The sequence below is a fragment of the Limtongia smithiae genome, assembly GCF_038497785.1.
Source record: "Limtongia smithiae strain NRRL Y-17922 unplaced genomic scaffold V1518scaffold_6, whole genome shotgun sequence".
Taxonomy (NCBI): Eukaryota; Fungi; Ascomycota; class Lipomycetes; order Lipomycetales; family Lipomycetaceae; genus Limtongia; species Limtongia smithiae.
Genome location: NW_027117627.1, coordinates 605,145 through 622,321, shown reverse-complemented (window position 1 = coordinate 622,321; position 17,177 = coordinate 605,145). Strand labels below are relative to the sequence as shown.

General features: G+C 55.3%; 9 protein-coding genes across 9 annotated transcripts; 4 read left to right on the top strand and 5 right to left on the bottom strand.

Moving 5' to 3' along the window:
• Window positions 1-4: 4 nt before the first annotated feature.
• Window positions 5-1,242, top strand: V1518DRAFT_417252 (5'-AMP-activated protein kinase beta subunit, interation domain-containing protein). The gene has a single exon (XM_066904237.1). It carries the CDS (start codon window positions 36-38, stop codon window positions 1,173-1,175), a length of 1,140 nt encoding a protein of 379 aa, XP_066759531.1. The 5' UTR covers window positions 5-35; the 3' UTR covers window positions 1,176-1,242.
• On the bottom strand, window positions 891-3,184 carry V1518DRAFT_283301 (uncharacterized protein). The gene is made up of 2 exons (XM_066901065.1): window positions 2,996-3,184; window positions 891-2,883 (listed from the first exon to the last, which is right to left on the bottom strand). The coding sequence occupies exon 2, from the start codon at window positions 2,749-2,751 to the stop codon at window positions 1,234-1,236; it is 1,518 nt and encodes a 505-aa protein (XP_066759530.1). The 5' UTR covers window positions 2,752-2,883; window positions 2,996-3,184; the 3' UTR covers window positions 891-1,233.
• Window positions 3,051-4,186, top strand: V1518DRAFT_283199 (domain of Kin17 curved DNA-binding protein-domain-containing protein). Its single transcript, XM_066901064.1, has 2 exons — window positions 3,051-3,379; window positions 3,436-4,186. The coding sequence occupies exons 1-2, from the start codon at window positions 3,292-3,294 to the stop codon at window positions 4,089-4,091; spliced, it is 744 nt and encodes a 247-aa protein (XP_066759529.1). The 5' UTR covers window positions 3,051-3,291; the 3' UTR covers window positions 4,092-4,186.
• A 1,459-nt stretch (window positions 4,187-5,645) lies between these two features.
• On the bottom strand, window positions 5,646-7,334 carry V1518DRAFT_373856 (cytochrome P450; the record flags this gene model as incomplete). Its single annotated transcript, XM_066901441.1, has 3 exons — window positions 5,646-6,912; window positions 6,962-7,115; window positions 7,166-7,334. The coding sequence occupies 3 exons, from the start codon at window positions 7,332-7,334 to the stop codon at window positions 5,646-5,648; spliced, it is 1,590 nt and encodes a 529-aa protein (XP_066759528.1).
• A 237-nt stretch (window positions 7,335-7,571) lies between these two features.
• V1518DRAFT_384025 (MCM2/3/5 family-domain-containing protein) lies at window positions 7,572-10,426 on the bottom strand. The gene is made up of 2 exons (XM_066901679.1): window positions 10,179-10,426; window positions 7,572-10,132 (listed from the first exon to the last, which is right to left on the bottom strand). Exons 1-2 carry the CDS (start codon window positions 10,385-10,387, stop codon window positions 7,627-7,629), a joined length of 2,715 nt encoding a protein of 904 aa, XP_066759527.1. The 5' UTR covers window positions 10,388-10,426; the 3' UTR covers window positions 7,572-7,626.
• A 119-nt stretch (window positions 10,427-10,545) lies between these two features.
• Window positions 10,546-11,725, top strand: V1518DRAFT_417242 (uncharacterized protein). Its single transcript, XM_066904236.1, has 2 exons — window positions 10,546-11,075; window positions 11,169-11,725. The coding sequence occupies exons 1-2, from the start codon at window positions 10,982-10,984 to the stop codon at window positions 11,651-11,653; spliced, it is 579 nt and encodes a 192-aa protein (XP_066759526.1). The 5' UTR covers window positions 10,546-10,981; the 3' UTR covers window positions 11,654-11,725.
• On the bottom strand, window positions 11,675-13,940 carry V1518DRAFT_417239 (uncharacterized protein). Its single transcript, XM_066904235.1, has 2 exons — window positions 13,051-13,940; window positions 11,675-12,998 (listed from the first exon to the last, which is right to left on the bottom strand). Exons 1-2 carry the CDS (start codon window positions 13,865-13,867, stop codon window positions 11,956-11,958), a joined length of 1,860 nt encoding a protein of 619 aa, XP_066759525.1. The 5' UTR covers window positions 13,868-13,940; the 3' UTR covers window positions 11,675-11,955.
• Window positions 13,941-13,974: 34 nt separating this feature from the next.
• On the top strand, window positions 13,975-16,165 carry V1518DRAFT_417232 (Sodium/hydrogen exchanger family-domain-containing protein). The gene is made up of 10 exons (XM_066904234.1): window positions 13,975-14,178; window positions 14,237-14,496; window positions 14,548-14,689; window positions 14,744-14,915; window positions 15,016-15,064; window positions 15,116-15,168; window positions 15,214-15,243; window positions 15,295-15,543; window positions 15,597-15,774; window positions 15,827-16,165. The coding sequence occupies exons 1-10, from the start codon at window positions 14,061-14,063 to the stop codon at window positions 16,094-16,096; spliced, it is 1,521 nt and encodes a 506-aa protein (XP_066759524.1). The 5' UTR covers window positions 13,975-14,060; the 3' UTR covers window positions 16,097-16,165.
• Window positions 16,115-17,118, bottom strand: V1518DRAFT_417229 (uncharacterized protein). Its single transcript, XM_066904233.1, has one exon. The coding sequence runs from the start codon at window positions 17,042-17,044 to the stop codon at window positions 16,133-16,135; it is 912 nt and encodes a 303-aa protein (XP_066759523.1). The 5' UTR covers window positions 17,045-17,118; the 3' UTR covers window positions 16,115-16,132.
• Window positions 17,119-17,177: the final 59 nt, after the last annotated feature.

Genomic DNA, 17,177 nt, shown 5'->3' with positions numbered 1-17,177 from the left:
ATCCACTCCCATCTCCCTCTTCACCATCCACCAAAATGGGCAACTCTACCTCCTCCGAAAAGGCCGCGGCGCAGGCCGCTGCCCTGCCGCCTTCAGACTCTGCCGCCGCGTCTGCGGCAACTTCGTCCACACCATCCCCCATCTCCACTGGCTCCTCCTCGTCCACGCCCGCCACTGCGAACACCGGACCGGTTTCACCGCTCTCCGCCATCGGCTCGCTGATCCGGCCGACCCTCAGCTTTGAATCCGGCGACGGACCGCATTCGCAGCACCGTGAAGATGCGAGTGGCGGGGTTGCTGGCCTTGTGACTTCTGGCGGCGAGGACGACGAGCTTGACGATGAAGAGGTCGCCGACGAGGAGAACTCCGCCGCCGGGGCTGACACGGCTGTCGTCGCCACCGCGGACGCGTCTGCATCGACGACCACCGCAGCACCGCTTTCCGGCGAGGCAGCTCCCTCAGCCAAACCCGTCTCGAAACTCATGTCCGGCGACCAGATCGACTTTGACTCTGGCATCTCCACCGAACAGGCAGTGCCTACCGTCATCAGCTGGCTGCATGGCGGGAAGAAGGTCTACGTGACCGGCACCTTCACCGGGTGGCGGAAGATGATCAAGCTCGCCAAGAACCGTAATGGCGAGTTCTCGACCACGGTAAAACTACGTCCCGGCACGCACCGCATCCGTTTCGTCGTCGACAACGAGCTGCGGTGTTCTGACGCGCTGCCCACGGCGACGGACTCTATGGGTACACTGGTCAACTATATCGAGGTGATCCCCGTTGACATGCCCGAGCTCGAGCGCGAGGGCGGCGCGACTACGGAAGGTGGCACGCCGGGCATCGACGACACAGACAAGTTCGAGGACGAGGTGCAAGTACCGCCACTCGTCTACACCTCTGAGATCCCCGATATCTTCATCGACCCCGCCGAGACCGAGCGCTACCTCGCCTCGGCTGATTACCCCGCGCCGCCGTTCCTTCCTCCACACCTCGAAACCGTCATCCTCAACACAAACTCCACCGAAAAAGACGACTCATCCGTACTTCCCATCCCTAACCATGTCGTGCTCAATCACCTCGCGACGACCAGTATCAAGCACAATGTGCTCGCCGTCGCGTCCGTGTCCCGTTTCTCCAGGAAATATGTCACCCAGATTCTCTACGCTCCGTTGTAGAGCGCATCTTTATTTGTATACATATATTTGGCGTTTTGTTTATAATACATTTTCTATTCTATTCCTGTCGCCGTCGCTTCGTCGGGCGCGAGGACGCATGCCACTGCTGCACCTTGTCCAGCGCCGACGTGATGATTTTCTTCTCGGACAATCGCACCACAACCGCGTTACGAAGGTTCTCGTTCGCGGCAGCCTCGATCACCAGGTTCTCATCTGCGACAACGCCACCGTCAGCGTCGTCAGAGTTTGCGTATTCGCTCAGCTTTTTACGCAGGATCTTAGTCCACAGTTCCCGCTGCTCGTCATTCTTGAGTACCTTGCGCGGCGGCAACCCACCCGCTGCCACAGCTTCGAGACCTCGTTTCCGCAGTGTGCGGAACGCGGCCGGGGGGAGTGTGAGGATGTGCGTGAGCTGCATCGCAGCAGTGGGGACCGCAGCTGTGATCGCCGTGAGCTGTAAACTGTCGTCGAGCAGGAGATCCTCGTCATCGCCCTCCTTCGCAAGCTCGGTATCCAACGCCTGGATAAACTCGATTCGTTTCTGCATATGTAAGGGGGACAACGAATGCCCTGCGATATCGAGTACGATTTGCATATCAAGCTCCACGACGTCGTGCTTTGTGCGACCTGGGCGTGTGTAGCCGTATCGCCGGAGTAAATCCGCGTTGGGTAGCACGCCATAGGTGTTGTAGACCTGCGCGCCGGCAGGGATCGGTTTCACGGCGCGCATCTCGAGAGCGCCAGAGGCGGTGTAGAAAAGTTTGGCATTACAGAGGTCGGAGTCGCCGTTGAGCATGTCGGCGAGAGGCACCATGGCTTTGATGAACTTGGCCTCTTCGTTGTCGGTCGATGTGACGGAAGACGCGGAGGAGGCAATGTCAATGTCGACTTGCATGTCACCCTCGTCTGCGATGGCGGTACTGTCTTCCTGATCTTCGTCACCACTGCCCTCATCGACTTCATCAACCACTTCCTCGTCGTTATCATCCTCTTCCTCCCCGGATGGTTCTTTCTCCACATCGAAAGAATACGCCAAAATCAATGAACCCATGCGATGATACCTCTCCAAACTCGTATCGCACCCGTCAAACACACCATCATACTTCTTCACCAGTGGCGCCACAACCTCTCTATACGTCGTCTCCGCCTCCTCCTTTCCCAGCAGTGCCAACACCGTCGTCCCCGCTAATTCCTTGAGCTCTTCCTGTGCCCAAAACATCGGCGTCGCGAACGTACGCGGCAAGATATCGAAATACGGTGCCCATTTCGAATCAGCACGGCCGCCCTCAGCGAGTAACGCGATAATGAGCGCGGTGAATCTGTCGAGTTCTGCAAGCTCAGGTATCACATTATGACACCGTGAATTCCCCACGTCGAGAAGTACATCTCGCGGCAACGTGAACAGCACAGTTCCCGGCTCGAGGTCGCGCGTCGCGAGCACGCCGCGGCCCTGATTGTGTGCGCGCAGGTCGGCGAGCGTAATAGTGGGGGATATCGACACTCCGGGTTGAGAAGACAGCCAATCCATGAACGAGGCTGAGCCCGCGGCGAAGGCGGCATCGTCATCGACCGTCATTTTTCGTGCTGTGTAAGGAAAGGTGATTGAAGCGAGAGCTGGAGAAGTTTGCAGGTCACGTTTTTTGCGGGGTAGCTCTAGTGGGGCAGAGTCAGGGTTGTGTCTAATCTCAACCTGAGATGTTTATCTTCGCTGCAGGACGATTATTCTGTATTCTGTATCATGGGAGCTTCGTCATAAATACAATCCACGATCAGAGCGTATAAGTTAGAGAACCGATGCGTTCTAGAACAGACCCACCCACCCTTTCCATAAGCGTTGCTTCGCGCTTAGCGGCAGCACGACGGAGGAGAAGATATTCAATTGGTCCTATGATGAGAACACAAATGCGGTTGCATTTCCGTACAGCAATCGTGTGTAGCTATACCACGCAATGTCCAGTGATGTGGACGTCGTGAATCGTGAGGTGTTGCTGGTGCGAGGACGATGGATGTTATGTCGAAGCAGTCCAAAAAACTCCCAAGAACACGATGAGCTCCGAATCTTCACATCGCTATCAACATCGCCACCCTACCTTCACCCGCCCTCACACACCACAACATGCCGCGCGCAGAGGTCGGTACGCCAAAGTACATCGCGAACAAGATGAAGGCTAAGGGCCTGCAGCGCCTGCGCTGGTACTGTCAAGGTCTGTCCGCCACCCCTCTCCTATTCCTCCTCACACAGCTGCTAATCCTCCCCCAGTCTGCGAAAAGCAGTGCCGCGACGAAAATGGGTTCCGGTGCCACACGCAATCCGAGTCCCACGTGCGGCAAATGCTTCTCATTGGCGAAAACCCACAACGCAAGATCGCAGAGTACACCGCCAACTTTGTTCGCGACTTTGTCTCGCTCCTCAAGTCCTCCCACGGCGAGAAGCCCATCAACGCGAATCGGTTTTACCAAGAATATATCATGGACCGTAACCACGTCCACATGAACGCCACGCGTTTCACATCCTTGTCCGAGTTTGTCAAATACCTCGGCGAGCAGAATATGTGTTTTGTCGCGCCGGACCCGGAGAAGGAAGGTGGCATGTTGATTTCATATGTTGACTCCTCGCCTGAGGCGGTGAAGCGGCGGCAGGACGCAGCGCGCAGGGAGAAGGCGGATGTGGACGATATCGGACGAGAAGAGAAGGTGCTTGCGCAGCAGGTCAAGCGCGCTCAGAAGGAGAGCGCGGCAAAGCGCAAGGATGAGGGCGATGGTGATGCCACGACCACCGCCGATACAGCGCCAAGCGCCGATGCGAAGAAGCTGCAACGCACAGGTGAACCCATAAAGCTCGGCTTCTCTCTCGCAAAAAAGCCTATAGCTTCCACTACCTCATCACATCTCACCAAGAAGATCAAGATGCGGTGATCACACACTTTAGAAACAACGTTCACCACGCCACAGCTATTAGAGTCACACCTACGTAACAAACGAGCAGGTACAATATCCGTGCAGCGCATCGCAATGTGCGAAGTCGTGTAGTACCAATGACCCTCAGCAAGCACGACCCATAGCACCCCCACAGCATCTCCGTTGTATCGCTTGAATCAATTGTACATGCCAAAATACTCAACCAGTCAACGTCCTTCATCTTTCCTCTTGGGATTGCTCACGCTGCATTGCTGGGGCATCACATCTGCGGCATGCCCGTATGGCAAATTACACATCTTGCGCATCGGAGAGGCAAAGTTTGTGTTAGCGTTAGCTGACCGGAGCCGCGACTCGGCGACTGTGACTCGACTAAGTACAGAGCAGATGACACATAGAATGGCAGACCTCACAATTCGCCACCGTTATCACTGTCATGGACGTCATCGTCGCGATCATAGTAGCTCGCTGGGATCGTGAGTCCTGGTCGTAATCCCCGCCGTCTCAGCTACGGAAGGTTGACATGTTGCTGCTCGTGTTAGCCTTAACTGACCGAGGCCTACCTGCGACCACGACCCGTCTAACCACACAGTATATGACAGAAGTATATGGGAGTCCTTGTGAAGCTCACAGTCGTCGTCGTGTTGTCCTCATGGTCGGCGCCATCATCGTTATTATCGAAGTTCGCAGCGCTGCTGTCCCTTGGCTGACCAAGGACGCAGCCAACGACCGCGACTCGACAAGCACACAATAACAGAAGACAGAACTAAATGACAAGTGCCTAGTGAAGTCTGTGGTCGTGATTGTCGTGGAGTTACTGCTCCATCCTCGAGCACATCTTGGGCTACTTCATTAGCTCCACAAAGAGAAAGATCGCTGGTGAGGTGAGGAGAGAGAGAGAGAGCGACTTCCCCGGAAGATGGTCGTCGTTGGCCGTGCCGCAATTGTCCTGTGCACATTCTCACACGCGGCAACCGCAGTGGGATCCGTAGCGCACTGGTGAAGCCATGAGATCGGACATGTACATTGAGCGTGGTTGGCCGGGTGCGTGGGGATCCGTGAGAGCGAAAGGGAAAAAGAGCGAGGAAGAGAAGCGACGGGGAAATAAATACCAGCAGACCGGCGGCAAATCAAAATATCCCAGGCTGTTTGCGAACGACCGGGCACACACGCAGGCGACGTGGGCGGCGCGCATCTGTTTACGCTTTACCCAGGCAGGCAAAATCAAGACGTGTCGCACGATCCTATCCTATCAGGCGACAACGGCCGATAGCGCGCCCTAAATTTTTATGTGCATACAAGTAGCTAGTTTCACCACGGTTAGATTGAACTAGATCATACACAACACTTGTCAGACAGGAGAATACGCCAAACAAACAACGCACGCCACGACTCACGTCTAAGGAGAATAACACAAAACAGTAATACAATTAGAAATTATGCCGAAACAAATAAAAAAACTTGTGTATAGAAAAAAAAAGTATTCTTTTGAAATGGCTCCTGGCCACCAGGAGTCGTGGATAGATTGTGAAGAGAACCAAAAATGCTGCCGTTTTAAACGGCAATCTCGCGCCTCGAGAACTGGAGCTTGCAGTTATCTTGGGGGAAGATCGTAGCAAACACCTTAATCTCCTCCGACTCGGGGGTGACCTCGTGGGTCCAATCGAGCAGAAGAGCCGCCTTGCCGATCATGCTGATGAAATTCATGACGGCGTACGTTTGACCCAAGCAGACATGCGGACCAGTGCCGAAAACGAGCCAGTTCTTCGTCGCCTTATTTGCGAGACTGTCACTGTCAGCCCACCGCTCAGGCTTAAAGGTCTCAGGCTCAGGGTACACATCAGGATCGTGCAGGGCGGGGTACAGAGTCGGGATGACCATGGAGCCCTTGGGAACAGTGTAATCCTCGGAAATAGGGTAGTCCTTCTTGACGACGTAAGGAACCATGATGACCGGCGGCCGGTAACGCAGGGCCTCCTTGACAACCATGTGGGTGTACAGCATCTTGTCGACCATGTCGACATCAAGGCGCTTGTTGTAGTCGCCATCGCGCACGCGGATCTGCTCCTCACGCACCTTCTCAAACACGTCGGGCCGGTCGGCGAGCAGCTGGAACAGCCAGGTGGTCGCGCTGGAGCTCGCGTCCTGGGACGCAAACAAGAACGTGAAGATGGTCTCGGAGATCTCCTTGTCGGTGAAAATACGGATGTTGACGCCTGCGGTGCCATCCTCCTTCTTGCCGTTGTCGCGTGCGTCAAACATCTCCTTGACCCACGCGTCCATGGTGCACGTCACTTCGCCGCCGGCAGCCATCGCTATCTTAGACTGCTTGGCGCAGTTCATAAAGATATCCATGGTCATGTCGGCCGCCTTCTTGCCGTACCACGGCTTGGTGAAGGGCAAGATAATGGGGAAATTGACGAGCTCGAGGGCCTCGGTGATGAGGTAATAGTTGTCGGAGATAACCTTGACTTGCTCGTCCGTGATGTAAGTGCCGCAGAAGGTACGGCACGAGACTGCGCAGTTGATCTCGCGAAAAATGTGCATGAAGGGCACATGGCCGTCCTTAGACATCTCCAAGAAGGTCTCGAAGTACTTGTCATAAATCTGCTCCTGGAAGGGTAGGTACACCGACAGGGCCTTACGCGTAAACAGGCCGTTCAGGCCGCGGCGGTAGTCGACGTGGGACTTGCCGTCGAGGAAGACCCAGTTGGTGGGGCGGAGGAGTTTAATGGCGACGTCGACGACGCAGGGCTTGACATAGGCGGGCGAGTTCAGAATTTTCCGTGCAAGGTCGCGCGTCGACGCGATGACAACGAACCTGCAAGGTCAGCGGGAGCTCCAAAAACAGCAAAATTCGGAGTACACACTTGTGAAAAACGGACACGCAAGAAAGAGGACCAGAGTTCCACTTGGCGAGGTATCCGGAGAACTTGGGGTTCATAGACTCGAGGAATGGGCCGATGATGGGGTAGACCTTGAAACGTGGACCCGCGATGGAGCCCTTCTTTGAGACATAGAGAACTAGAAGACGTCAGTACTCAATTGTGCGTCAGGAGGTGAACAGCGCGCACCCTGATCGTAGATGACGAGGCCGAGCAGGAACATGACGAGGAACTTTGCCCATGAGAAGCCTTCAAGAGCAGAGGCCGCGAGAGTTGAGACAAGGCCGGCGGAGGTGGCGACGGCGGCACCATCCGCGGGTACGGACGCAAACGCGGCCGAGGCGTTCTGGATCGACATGGAAAGAGCGTGAGGGGAAGGAGCGGGAGAAGGGAGGGAGGCAAGTGCGCGAAGAGAGAAGTGTTTTGTTGTGTGGGGACCAGCAGAGCCAGGACTCAGGCGATAGCGCCTCGTATTCGGGTAAGCACTCGGCTTCTCGGCATTTTCGGAGGACCCTGCATCGTACCACTCCCGCCGCACTTCACGAGTACGAGTTGATTACACAGCCCCTGATAGGGCCACGCGCGTACGCACTTTTCCCCGTTGCAAGACCATCAAAGTAGAACTAGAAGCTACAACTAAGCACATCTTCCTAAATCTTGTACACCACGTCCGACGACAACATGATCTGATTCCTGTCGTTCATCTTGTTCAGCGCTGCCAGCGCCTCCGCGTCCGAAAAAACATCCTCCTGCTGCATCCGTCGGTTCACCTCGGCCGTCACCGCCGACACCTTCGCAAAGTCCTCTGAAAACAACTCCGTGTTCAGCAGCTGTCCCACAATCCTGCTGAAAATTTGCAGTCGCGACGGCGAGATGCCGGTGCCAGGCTGCTGCGCCGCCATAGGACCCCCGGTGCTGGAACCGACGCCAGCAGCAGTCGCCTCCGCGTCCGCTACATCCATGGCTTCCACCGCAGCTGCGAGAACACGGAAGTTACCATCCTGCGTATCGCCCTCGTACAAATCATTGTCATCGCCGTTCATGCTGTATATAGTTTGACTTGTATGTCCCGCCGGACCGACCGTTGTCCGTTGACGCGTCGTCATCGGCGGCAATGAAGACGACGTCGCTCTGCTGGACGCATTCGGACCAGGTCTGTACGTCGCCGAGTCGTCCTCGTCGTCAACGTCATCTTCCTCGTCTTCCTCCGACTCGCTCCCGCTCACAGCATCTCGGTCGAGTCTGCGCCGCTTGCCGCCCCGTTTCGCCTTGACGACTTCCTTAAACAACGCAAACCGCAAAATCTCCTCTGCCACCTTCGCATCCTTGGTCTCTATCCGTGCCGACAACCGCGCCTTCGCGTGTGCGGTGGCAAGACGGATCAGCGTCTCGAGCGTACGCGCCGTGATCGGCGAGGTCTTGCGCTGGTTCGCGCTCAGATCGTCGTTCCGCAGCGACGTGTACGCGTTCACGATGTATTCCGCCGCGTGTTTGGATAGCACAGGACGAATTCGGCTCTTCGCGTAGTGCACGTACTTCTTGACAAACGGGATGCTTAGTACCTCGACTTTCCGTGTACCGTTGACCTTGGTCTTGGTTGTCACGCCCGCATGCAGCAGAGAGTCGTACTTCTCATAAACCCGGTGCTCGTCAGCATCATCTCCGACCCCGCCACGCGCCTCGATGTCCTCATCATCCTCGCTATCCGCACCGCCTCGCCGCGCAGCAGAGTCACCCACCTGTAAACTTGGTCCCACGTCTTCACGCACCGGCACACCCTCCTCGGAACCTGGTTTCATGTACCGGTGCATTCGCAACACATGCTCGCTGATGGCGCGGTCGCGCGCGTCGTTGATCTCGTCGGTCACGACAAAAAGCAGATCGAAACGCGAGAGAAGCGAGTCCGGCAATGCGATATTCCGGTGCGGGTCCTTATGCGTATCGTACTGGCCAAATACAGGATTGGCGGCCGCAATCACCGAACATCGCGCGTTGAGCGATGTGTGGATGCCCGCTTTTGCGATCGTAACAGTCTGCTGCTCCATGACCTCATGGATCGCGACGCGATCGACATCACTCATCTTGTCAAACTCGTCGATACAAACAACGCCGCGATCGGCAAGAACCATGGCACCAGCTTCCAGTCGTCGCTCGCCGGTCTCCCGGTCTGACGTAACCGCCGCCGTAAGACCGACACCGGAACTACCGCGACCTGTCGTTGCGATTGCCAATGGCGCGGTATTGAGCACAAATCGCAGCAGCTGCGACTTTGCGGTCGATGGATCACCGACCATTAAAATATTGATATCTCCTCGAATATGTGTGCCGTTTTCCAAATTCTTCTCCATACCGCTAAGCAGCATCAACAATATAGCCTTCTTGATGTAGTCGTGCCCGTAGATCGACGGCGCAAGCGACTGCGACAGCAGCTCAAACACGTTCCGCTTCTTCGCGACTCGGTTGATGTTACGGATATCGATGTCCGACACTCGCGCACGCGCAAGACCGCCATTCGCCTTGGTGGAGAGTAGCACTATATTGTTGGCCAGAATCACAGTGCGAAACTGCGCGGAGCCAGAGTCCTTGCCGGCGGACCGTGAACCCATCGACTTGTACATGCCGACGAGCTGGATGCGGTCTCCAGGCTTGACAGCGTCGACGAGGTCATCGTCAAGCACTACCTCGACACTGCGGGGTAACTGTCCCGCGGGAGCCCGCTCAGGCATCTCCTGGATCGCCATCGTCTGGTGGTCGCGGTACGTCGAGTACCCATACTCCGTCGTCAACGGGTTTCCATCCGCGTCCTCCGTCGGATACACTGAGCCAATAAACGGCAACGATGTCGCCATAGCCTGGTCTAAGTACTCGCGCGCGTGAAAGTTGTTTGTTTTTTCGCAGTAATGGACCGAGCGCACGACCTTCGGCCGCACGAGCGAGCACCGCGTGACGATGCCTTCCAGACTCACAAGCTTGCCAACGTGTTCCGCTGCGATCGTGCGCGGACTCACAGCGTGATCGCCAAAACTCCCCCGAAATGCGACGTAAAACACGTCGCCGTCCTCCACGGTGTGCCGCGTGCGGTCGACCACTGCCATGACAACTTCCTTCAGAGCGCTGTCCACTGCTGGCAAGTACTCGGATGGGTTGTTCAGAATACTATTTCGTCAGCCTATGTTCCACACACACGCCTAGAGACACATACCCATCCCAGAATTCGCGGTCAAAGGTGTAGAGCTCTTCAAGCGACACTATAAGCCGCCGCTCCTCGCGAGCCAGCATGAGGCGGATGAGGTCGCGGTAGTTCGTGGCCACGGCCTCGTCGTCGAGAAAGTCCATGAACTTTCGGATGCGGTCGCTCTGGACTGCATCGCGGGGGATGGTGACGCTGGCGTAGTCCTCGTTGGTCGCCATTGCTGTGATGAAGGGTGATGGGAGAGACGAAGGGAGAAGAGGTGTGAAGTGGGAGGAGGACGACAGCGCAGCCCCTAGCCGTGAAGAGCTAATTGCGACGCGTCGTGATAACTCTAAATTCACTCTGCACGCGTAAAAGCGCGTCCGCGACGCGTCCACAAATCCGGCCTCTGAGCACGTCCTTTCTGTACTCCTTACATCTGAAGCTGTCGCCAACATGTGGCATTATGTGCAATACTTCTGGGCCCTTGTGGAGCGATAAGACGCTACTCCACTCGTCCGGCAGTTCGCCAGTCCCGCATTCACGGACGGCCGCCATCGCCAGCTTGTGTCGCTGTGCCGCAGTTGTCAGCAGATGTACTCTGTCTTCGAACCGCGCATACAACACACTCTCTTCCGTCTCTCTGCTCTGACGCCGTCGTAGGTCGTCGCGTCGTAGGTCGTCTCGTCGCGGTCTCCGCTTCCCGGCTCAAGCTCCTACCGTGCGCCGCCCGCGCCGCACGGCCTTCGTACCGCTAGTATTCACTCTCCGCAGCCACGAAGTATGCTAGCTTCACCACCACCCGCACCACCACCGCATACTCCTAATCGACAATGGTGCAGATCCGCACGAGCTCCCGCCTGCGGGAACTTTACCTGCGCTGGAAGGGCTGGCGGAAGGTGCCATTCCGGACCAAGTTCTTTATTGGTAAGACCACTCGCCATCACCATGGTCATGCACTTCCATCCGACGGAGCATATAACGAAGCAATCACAGATGCGCAGAAGCTAACTCCCGCAGGCATGGATCTTGAAGGCAACACATTCTGGGAATTTGAAAACCGCAACAACCCCGGCCGTCCGCGCCGCATCGTTGAGCTGCTTGGGCCCAAGAAAGCCTATATTGACTATAAACTGCCGCCGCAATGGAACCAGTGGCTTCGGCATGTCCGCATAGATCCACCTTCAATCGAGGAACTCGACGGCGAGCAATCTCGACTTGCAGGACTTGCGGCCAAAGTTGCGGCGGCGGACGCGCGGTGGCGTAGCGTGCCGCTGAAGGATTCTCCAGTTGCGAACAATTCCGTGTCGCCGCAGGGGATGCCCGGCATGGACTCTATCGACGCAAACGCCGCAACGGCAGCAGCTGGAACTGAGGCACCGCCATCGTCAGAGCAGTCGACGAAGCCAGAGGCACCAAAGTCAAAAAGCGCCCCCACGGCCTCCAGTCCGTCCGCTGACTACCAACCAACGCCATGGAGCAGCAAACCCAGAGTACGCAAGTAGCATTCATTCAGCACTCATTTTTGTATATAGTAAATTCCTCGTATATTCATAAATACCGCCATGAAACAAACAGAATAACCAAACGCAGAAACCAGCATAAAATGTCAACCTCTACCGCCCACCTGAGCCACCCTTGTTACTTTTCTTGCTTCCTTTGCCCTGGCGGCGCGCGAGACTGTCCTGTACGAAAAGAAAAACAAAACCCAATAAGCCTGATTCCCGTAAACTGAAGAAAAAGAGACATTAAAAAGGCAATAACCAAGCCGTGTCCTGGCATTGTCCTGGATAATTCATTCATGCAATTAAAAGCAAGACTCCTCAAACAGCTTCATGGTGCTGATCACCTTCAAGCTATCGATCTCCTCTGTCACACTCGCTAATCCGCGCAGAGCAACCGTGCCCTGCGCAGGAATATTCCGGATTGAAAACCCGCCAACGGGAGTGTCAACACCAACGTCGATCGTGCCATCCATGTCGACGTTCACCTCGCCCGCGAAAAACATCTTCTGAACTATCTTCTTAAACACATCCTGGTCGGTAATCTCGATTGGCAGGTCCGTAATCTCAGCAACAACCTCAATATACCCCTCTGACGTATACCAACTCTGCGCGGTGGTCCACTCCTGGATCGCCAACACACCGAACTTGTCGCCGAGGTAATACATATCTGAGATACCGCGCAGCTTGTCGACGCCGATGGTGAAATCTAGCTCCTTAGGCAGCTCAATCACGGCATTCACGATCGCAGAGATGTGCGGGTACGCGGTCTCGCCGCCACCGCCAGGAAGCGAGCTGCGCGGTGGCAGCGTGATCTTCACGCGTGACAAGCCGTATCGCTTGACCATGCTATCTGTGCCACCTCCGTTCTCGAGATTGCGTCCTGGAACCGCGATCGGAATAGACACCGCTTGTAAGAGATCCAGGAACCACGACGGAAGGTTTGTGGGCACCGAATCGCTCGTCTTGCCCCGCACGAAAATCCTGATCGACTCGCCGCTCAGGTATTGGCGAAAATAGCGGTCCATGGCCGATGCGCCGGAATCAGAGTTTGCGCACGGCTCCATGAGCTTTGCTGGCAGACTGCCGACTTGACTGTTCACGCGGATATCGATCTTCTCGTGCGGCAGAACGACCATGGGGTCCGAATGCGCAGTCGCAAGTTGCACATGCTCCCGCTCCACACAGGCAGGAGCTTCAATTAGCCAGTCCAATCCCGGCAGATCGATGTTGATCGGATATGGGTTTCGCGTGCTGGCGACAACAAGCACATGGATGCCGGACACTTCGGGGTTCTGGGAAAACTTGAACTCTGAGAGCTCGAACGGGATTTTGCCGAGAGAGGCGCCTGCAGAGGAGTTAAGACATGTGCACTTGCATCGGCGGAATATATAACTCACCTGACAGCCGCACGTCATGGGCAACGTGATGTGTGCCGAGAGGCAGGATCCCGGAACGCAGGGGGAGATCGGCATCGCCGCGGAATAGAGCGCCAGCAAGCTCGCCGCGGAAGTATTCTTCAACAAGCTTCGCGATGTCGGTCACAGAGGCCCGGTCCCTGATGGTGCTAATAAAGTCGATTGGAGTGACGCGCTTGTCGCGAATGTCGACGACAATGCGGGGCACCGACGCGCGGCCAAATACAGACGACTTACCGTTGTCCTCAACACGAGAAATGAAAAGGGCGGTCTCGTCAACTTCGGCCTTGCGCATGATGGTAGTGGCGATCCGGCCGATAATACGGGTGGTGCGGTCCTCGACCTTGGAGGAGTCGAAGGAGATCTCGCCGACAACATGCGCATGCAGACCACTGGCGGACGCATCCATGATCGAGATGGACGAAATATTGAGGTTCATCGACTGGCGCGCATATAGCACGGGGGACTTCACCTTGACGGCATGCAGCGACACCAGCGTCGTAAGCACGCAGATAGTGACGATGGAGGAAATGATCACCGGCCACTTGAGGAAGTGCAGCGCGCGCACGAAGACGTTCTGCTTACGGCGCGGGAAGTAGCCGTAATCAAAGTCGTCGTCGTCGTAATATCCCGGCGAGTACGGCGTGTGCACGAGCAGCGTTGAAGCATCGTTGGCTTTTGGGGAGATATTCGCGTATGGCGGTGGGGATCCACGCGGGATCTCGATAGTGAGGCGCGGGAAGCTGGCGCGGCCGGCGCTGCCGGCGGCATCGTCGCTCTGGAAGGAGACCTTTGGCATGGCCGGAGACGCAGAGAGGCGAGGACAATAGGAGGTGGTGAGTGCGTGAGACGATGGGGTAGAGTACGTGAAGAGGTTTGTTGGTGGCGTGCATTTCGTTCTAGACTGTGCGGCACAACCCCCGCCGCTGACTTTCTGCTACGTACCTTACTGGAGCACTTCCACGCACTCACCCTCTCGCTACACGCCTGACATGCCTACAACAGCCCTCAGCAACTTCAACCTCGTCTGCACGCTTCTTGGTTCCTTTGTCTTGCTTTTTGGAGTCTCTTCCTACGTTGTCAAGGAGCGTCTCTACATCTCCGAGGCCTGTATGTCGCGTCTTCCTCTATACTCCTCCGCTCCCAGCTCATCCATATCCTCTCGTAGTGCCTGCACTGGTCGTCGGCGCCGTCTTCAAAAAGGCCAATGTCATACGGCCGGAGCAGTATGGAAACGTCGAGAATATCACCCGTGAGTTCTCACGGCTTGTGATTGGCGTGCAGCTCGTCATGGCCGGCGTGCAGCTCCCTGCGAAGTACTTGCAAAGGCAGTGGCGTAGTCTTACGATCTTGCTGGGCCCGGTTATGACAGTCATGTGGATCGTGTCGAGTTTGATTGTCTATCTCTGCATCCCTGGTCTGCGCTTTGTAAGTATTGTTGGTGATGTGGACGATTGTGTGCACATTTTGACTTTGCAGATTGATGCGCTCATCATCGCTTCATGCGTTACCCCTACAGACCCTGTTCTATGCAATTCGCTCGTGAACGGCAAGTTTGCGGAAAAATATATTGCTGAAGCCTTGCGCGAGCTAATCTCAGCGGAGTCCGGTGCCAACGACGGTATACACCTATCATTGTCTCCACCTCAGTGTCCTCCACACTAATGCATTCCAGGACTCGGCTACCCATTCCTATTCCTTGCACTCTGTATCATCCGCTACAAAGGCACCGCTATTGCCACAAACTGGATCGTTGAAACCATGGTCTACCAAATCATCCTCTGCTCCGTCTACGGTATCGTCCTCGGATATGTAGCGCGAGTAGCTTTGCAATATGTTAAGAAAAAGTCGTTACCCCTCTTTCTATTCTCTCCTTCTGCAGCGGCCATGTTTTTAAAGTATTGCATGATCTGACGTTTCTCTGTTTGCCCCTAATGGGGCTATTAGGCGGTTTATCGATCACGAATACTTCGTTGTGTTCATGTTTGCATTCGCGGTAAGTTGTGCTTGTGTACACGCATCTATATGTACACTAACGGTGGCACAGCTGTTTATCATTGGCACAGCTGGAATGTTCGGTACTGATGATCTGTTAGCCTGGTATGTACCACGTCGCGCGTTGCTTGCAGGTACTAACGGATGCAGCTTTATTGCGGGCAACGTCTTCACTTGGGAGTACGAATACCGTATACATTTCCGCTGTATGTATATACTAACCTCGTGTAGTGATTGGTATCGCTTGGAAATTCAGAGCGATCACACCCCAGAAGTCATCGACACGGTGCTCAATATTCTATTTTTTAGCTGGGTCGGCGCCACCGCGCCATGGACGGATTTCTCGACTACCACTATTCCTGCGTGGCGGTATATCGTCATGGGCCTTGCCGTGATTGCATTCCGCAGACTTCCTGCAGTGTTGGCGTGTTATAAGTTTACACCGGGAATTGAGAATTTCAAGGAGGCAGTGTTTGCGGGGTGAGTATGACATGCCTATGGTTGGGAGAATAGACTTTGGCTAACAGTTGCAGGTATTTTGGGCCAATTGGTGCTGGGGCGATTTTTTACCTCGGTGTTACTCTCGAGACACTGGCCACGTACGATCAAACCTCCGAAATCGTGTACATTACGAAGGTCATCACACCAATTATATACTTCCTGGTGATCTCTAGCATCATCGTGCACGGTATTACCATCAGAACAGCCATCGTGAGTTCCTTGTAGTTCATGTAGAGCTGCACATGGAAGCTAATCAAACTAGACCGGTACTCAACTGTCGCGCACACTGTCGCGCAGCTGGACGAATCAGTTGAACGGTTCGAAAATACCGCTTGTTAATTCCCGCATCGTGAATGCTTCAGACATTCAACGCGTTGAGGAGCCGCGTACAGACAGTCAGCACGAAACGGGTGGCTTGGAGTTGATTGAGGTTAGAGCCGGCTCTGCTAGTGATATTAGCAGCAAAGCTACTGGACTTCGAACAAGCACGATTGTATGGAGTGACAGAACCGCGGTGGCGGCGGGGGATTAGTTTTTAGAGAAATATAGATTTTGCAGTAGTGGGATCTTATTTTTTTCTGCCTACAGCCATGAAGAAGGGCAATTGAACTTCTACTTGAGCGCTACTACTCCCACTACTACTACCGCTGCCGTTACCATTACGGCTGGCACTACCACTGCCACTACCACTACCACTGGATATTGCATGCACAAACTGCACAGGGACCTTAACCACTACCTCAAACGCATGCTGGACAGAGACTTCTTGTAACCCAGCTGCGATAAGAGCTGCCTCGACAGCAGCAGGCGATACGCCGCCGGTATGATACACCAATCCGCCCGCGTGATCAGTTGACGACGCACCTCTAGCGGCCGCACGTGCAGCACGGGCATTTGCAAATATTGTGGTCGTAATCTCAGTCTGCATGAGATCGACAATTGCGATGTAACCAGTTGAGTTGCGCAGGTACTTGTCCACAAGTGTCTGCGTCACGGCTGGAATGTCCTGAATATGGTGGAACGCCATGGCGGAAACGATTATATCGACCAACCCACAGATCTCATTCTGCGGCTCATTGAGCAAAACATCAATCTTCCACGCGCTCATTTCGGAAGGGCTAATACCCTGATTCCGCGCGTAAGTGTTATAACGATCGACGGCGCGCTCGTCGACGTCGAAGCCGATCATGCGACCGTCAAAGTGCTGAATCAGTTGCCGTGAGAGAGCGCCATCGCCGCATCCAAAGTCAGTGAGGACTGCAGACTCAGATCGGGCGGCGTTTTTAAAAGGACGCCATCTGAGGATGCAGCGCGCGGCGAGGGCGCGGGCCCGGAGAAGCGGTGGGAGAAGAGGTCTGAGAGGGGGGTCGTAGATGGACAATTTGCGGGGGAAGGTGGAGGAGGAGGAAGTGGAAGTAGAAGTAGAAGATGAATAGCCGTCGCTCTCCTCGTCGCCGTCACTCCGGAAGGCCTCCGTCATGGAGATCCGCTATGGAGATCCGGTGGAAGCTGGATGCCGGGAATATTTAACTAGAACAGCGTTGGGAGAAATAGAGTTGTGATCTAGTGTGATCCGTCCAGGGGCTGTGAGTAGTGACTCATCGCGCCGCACG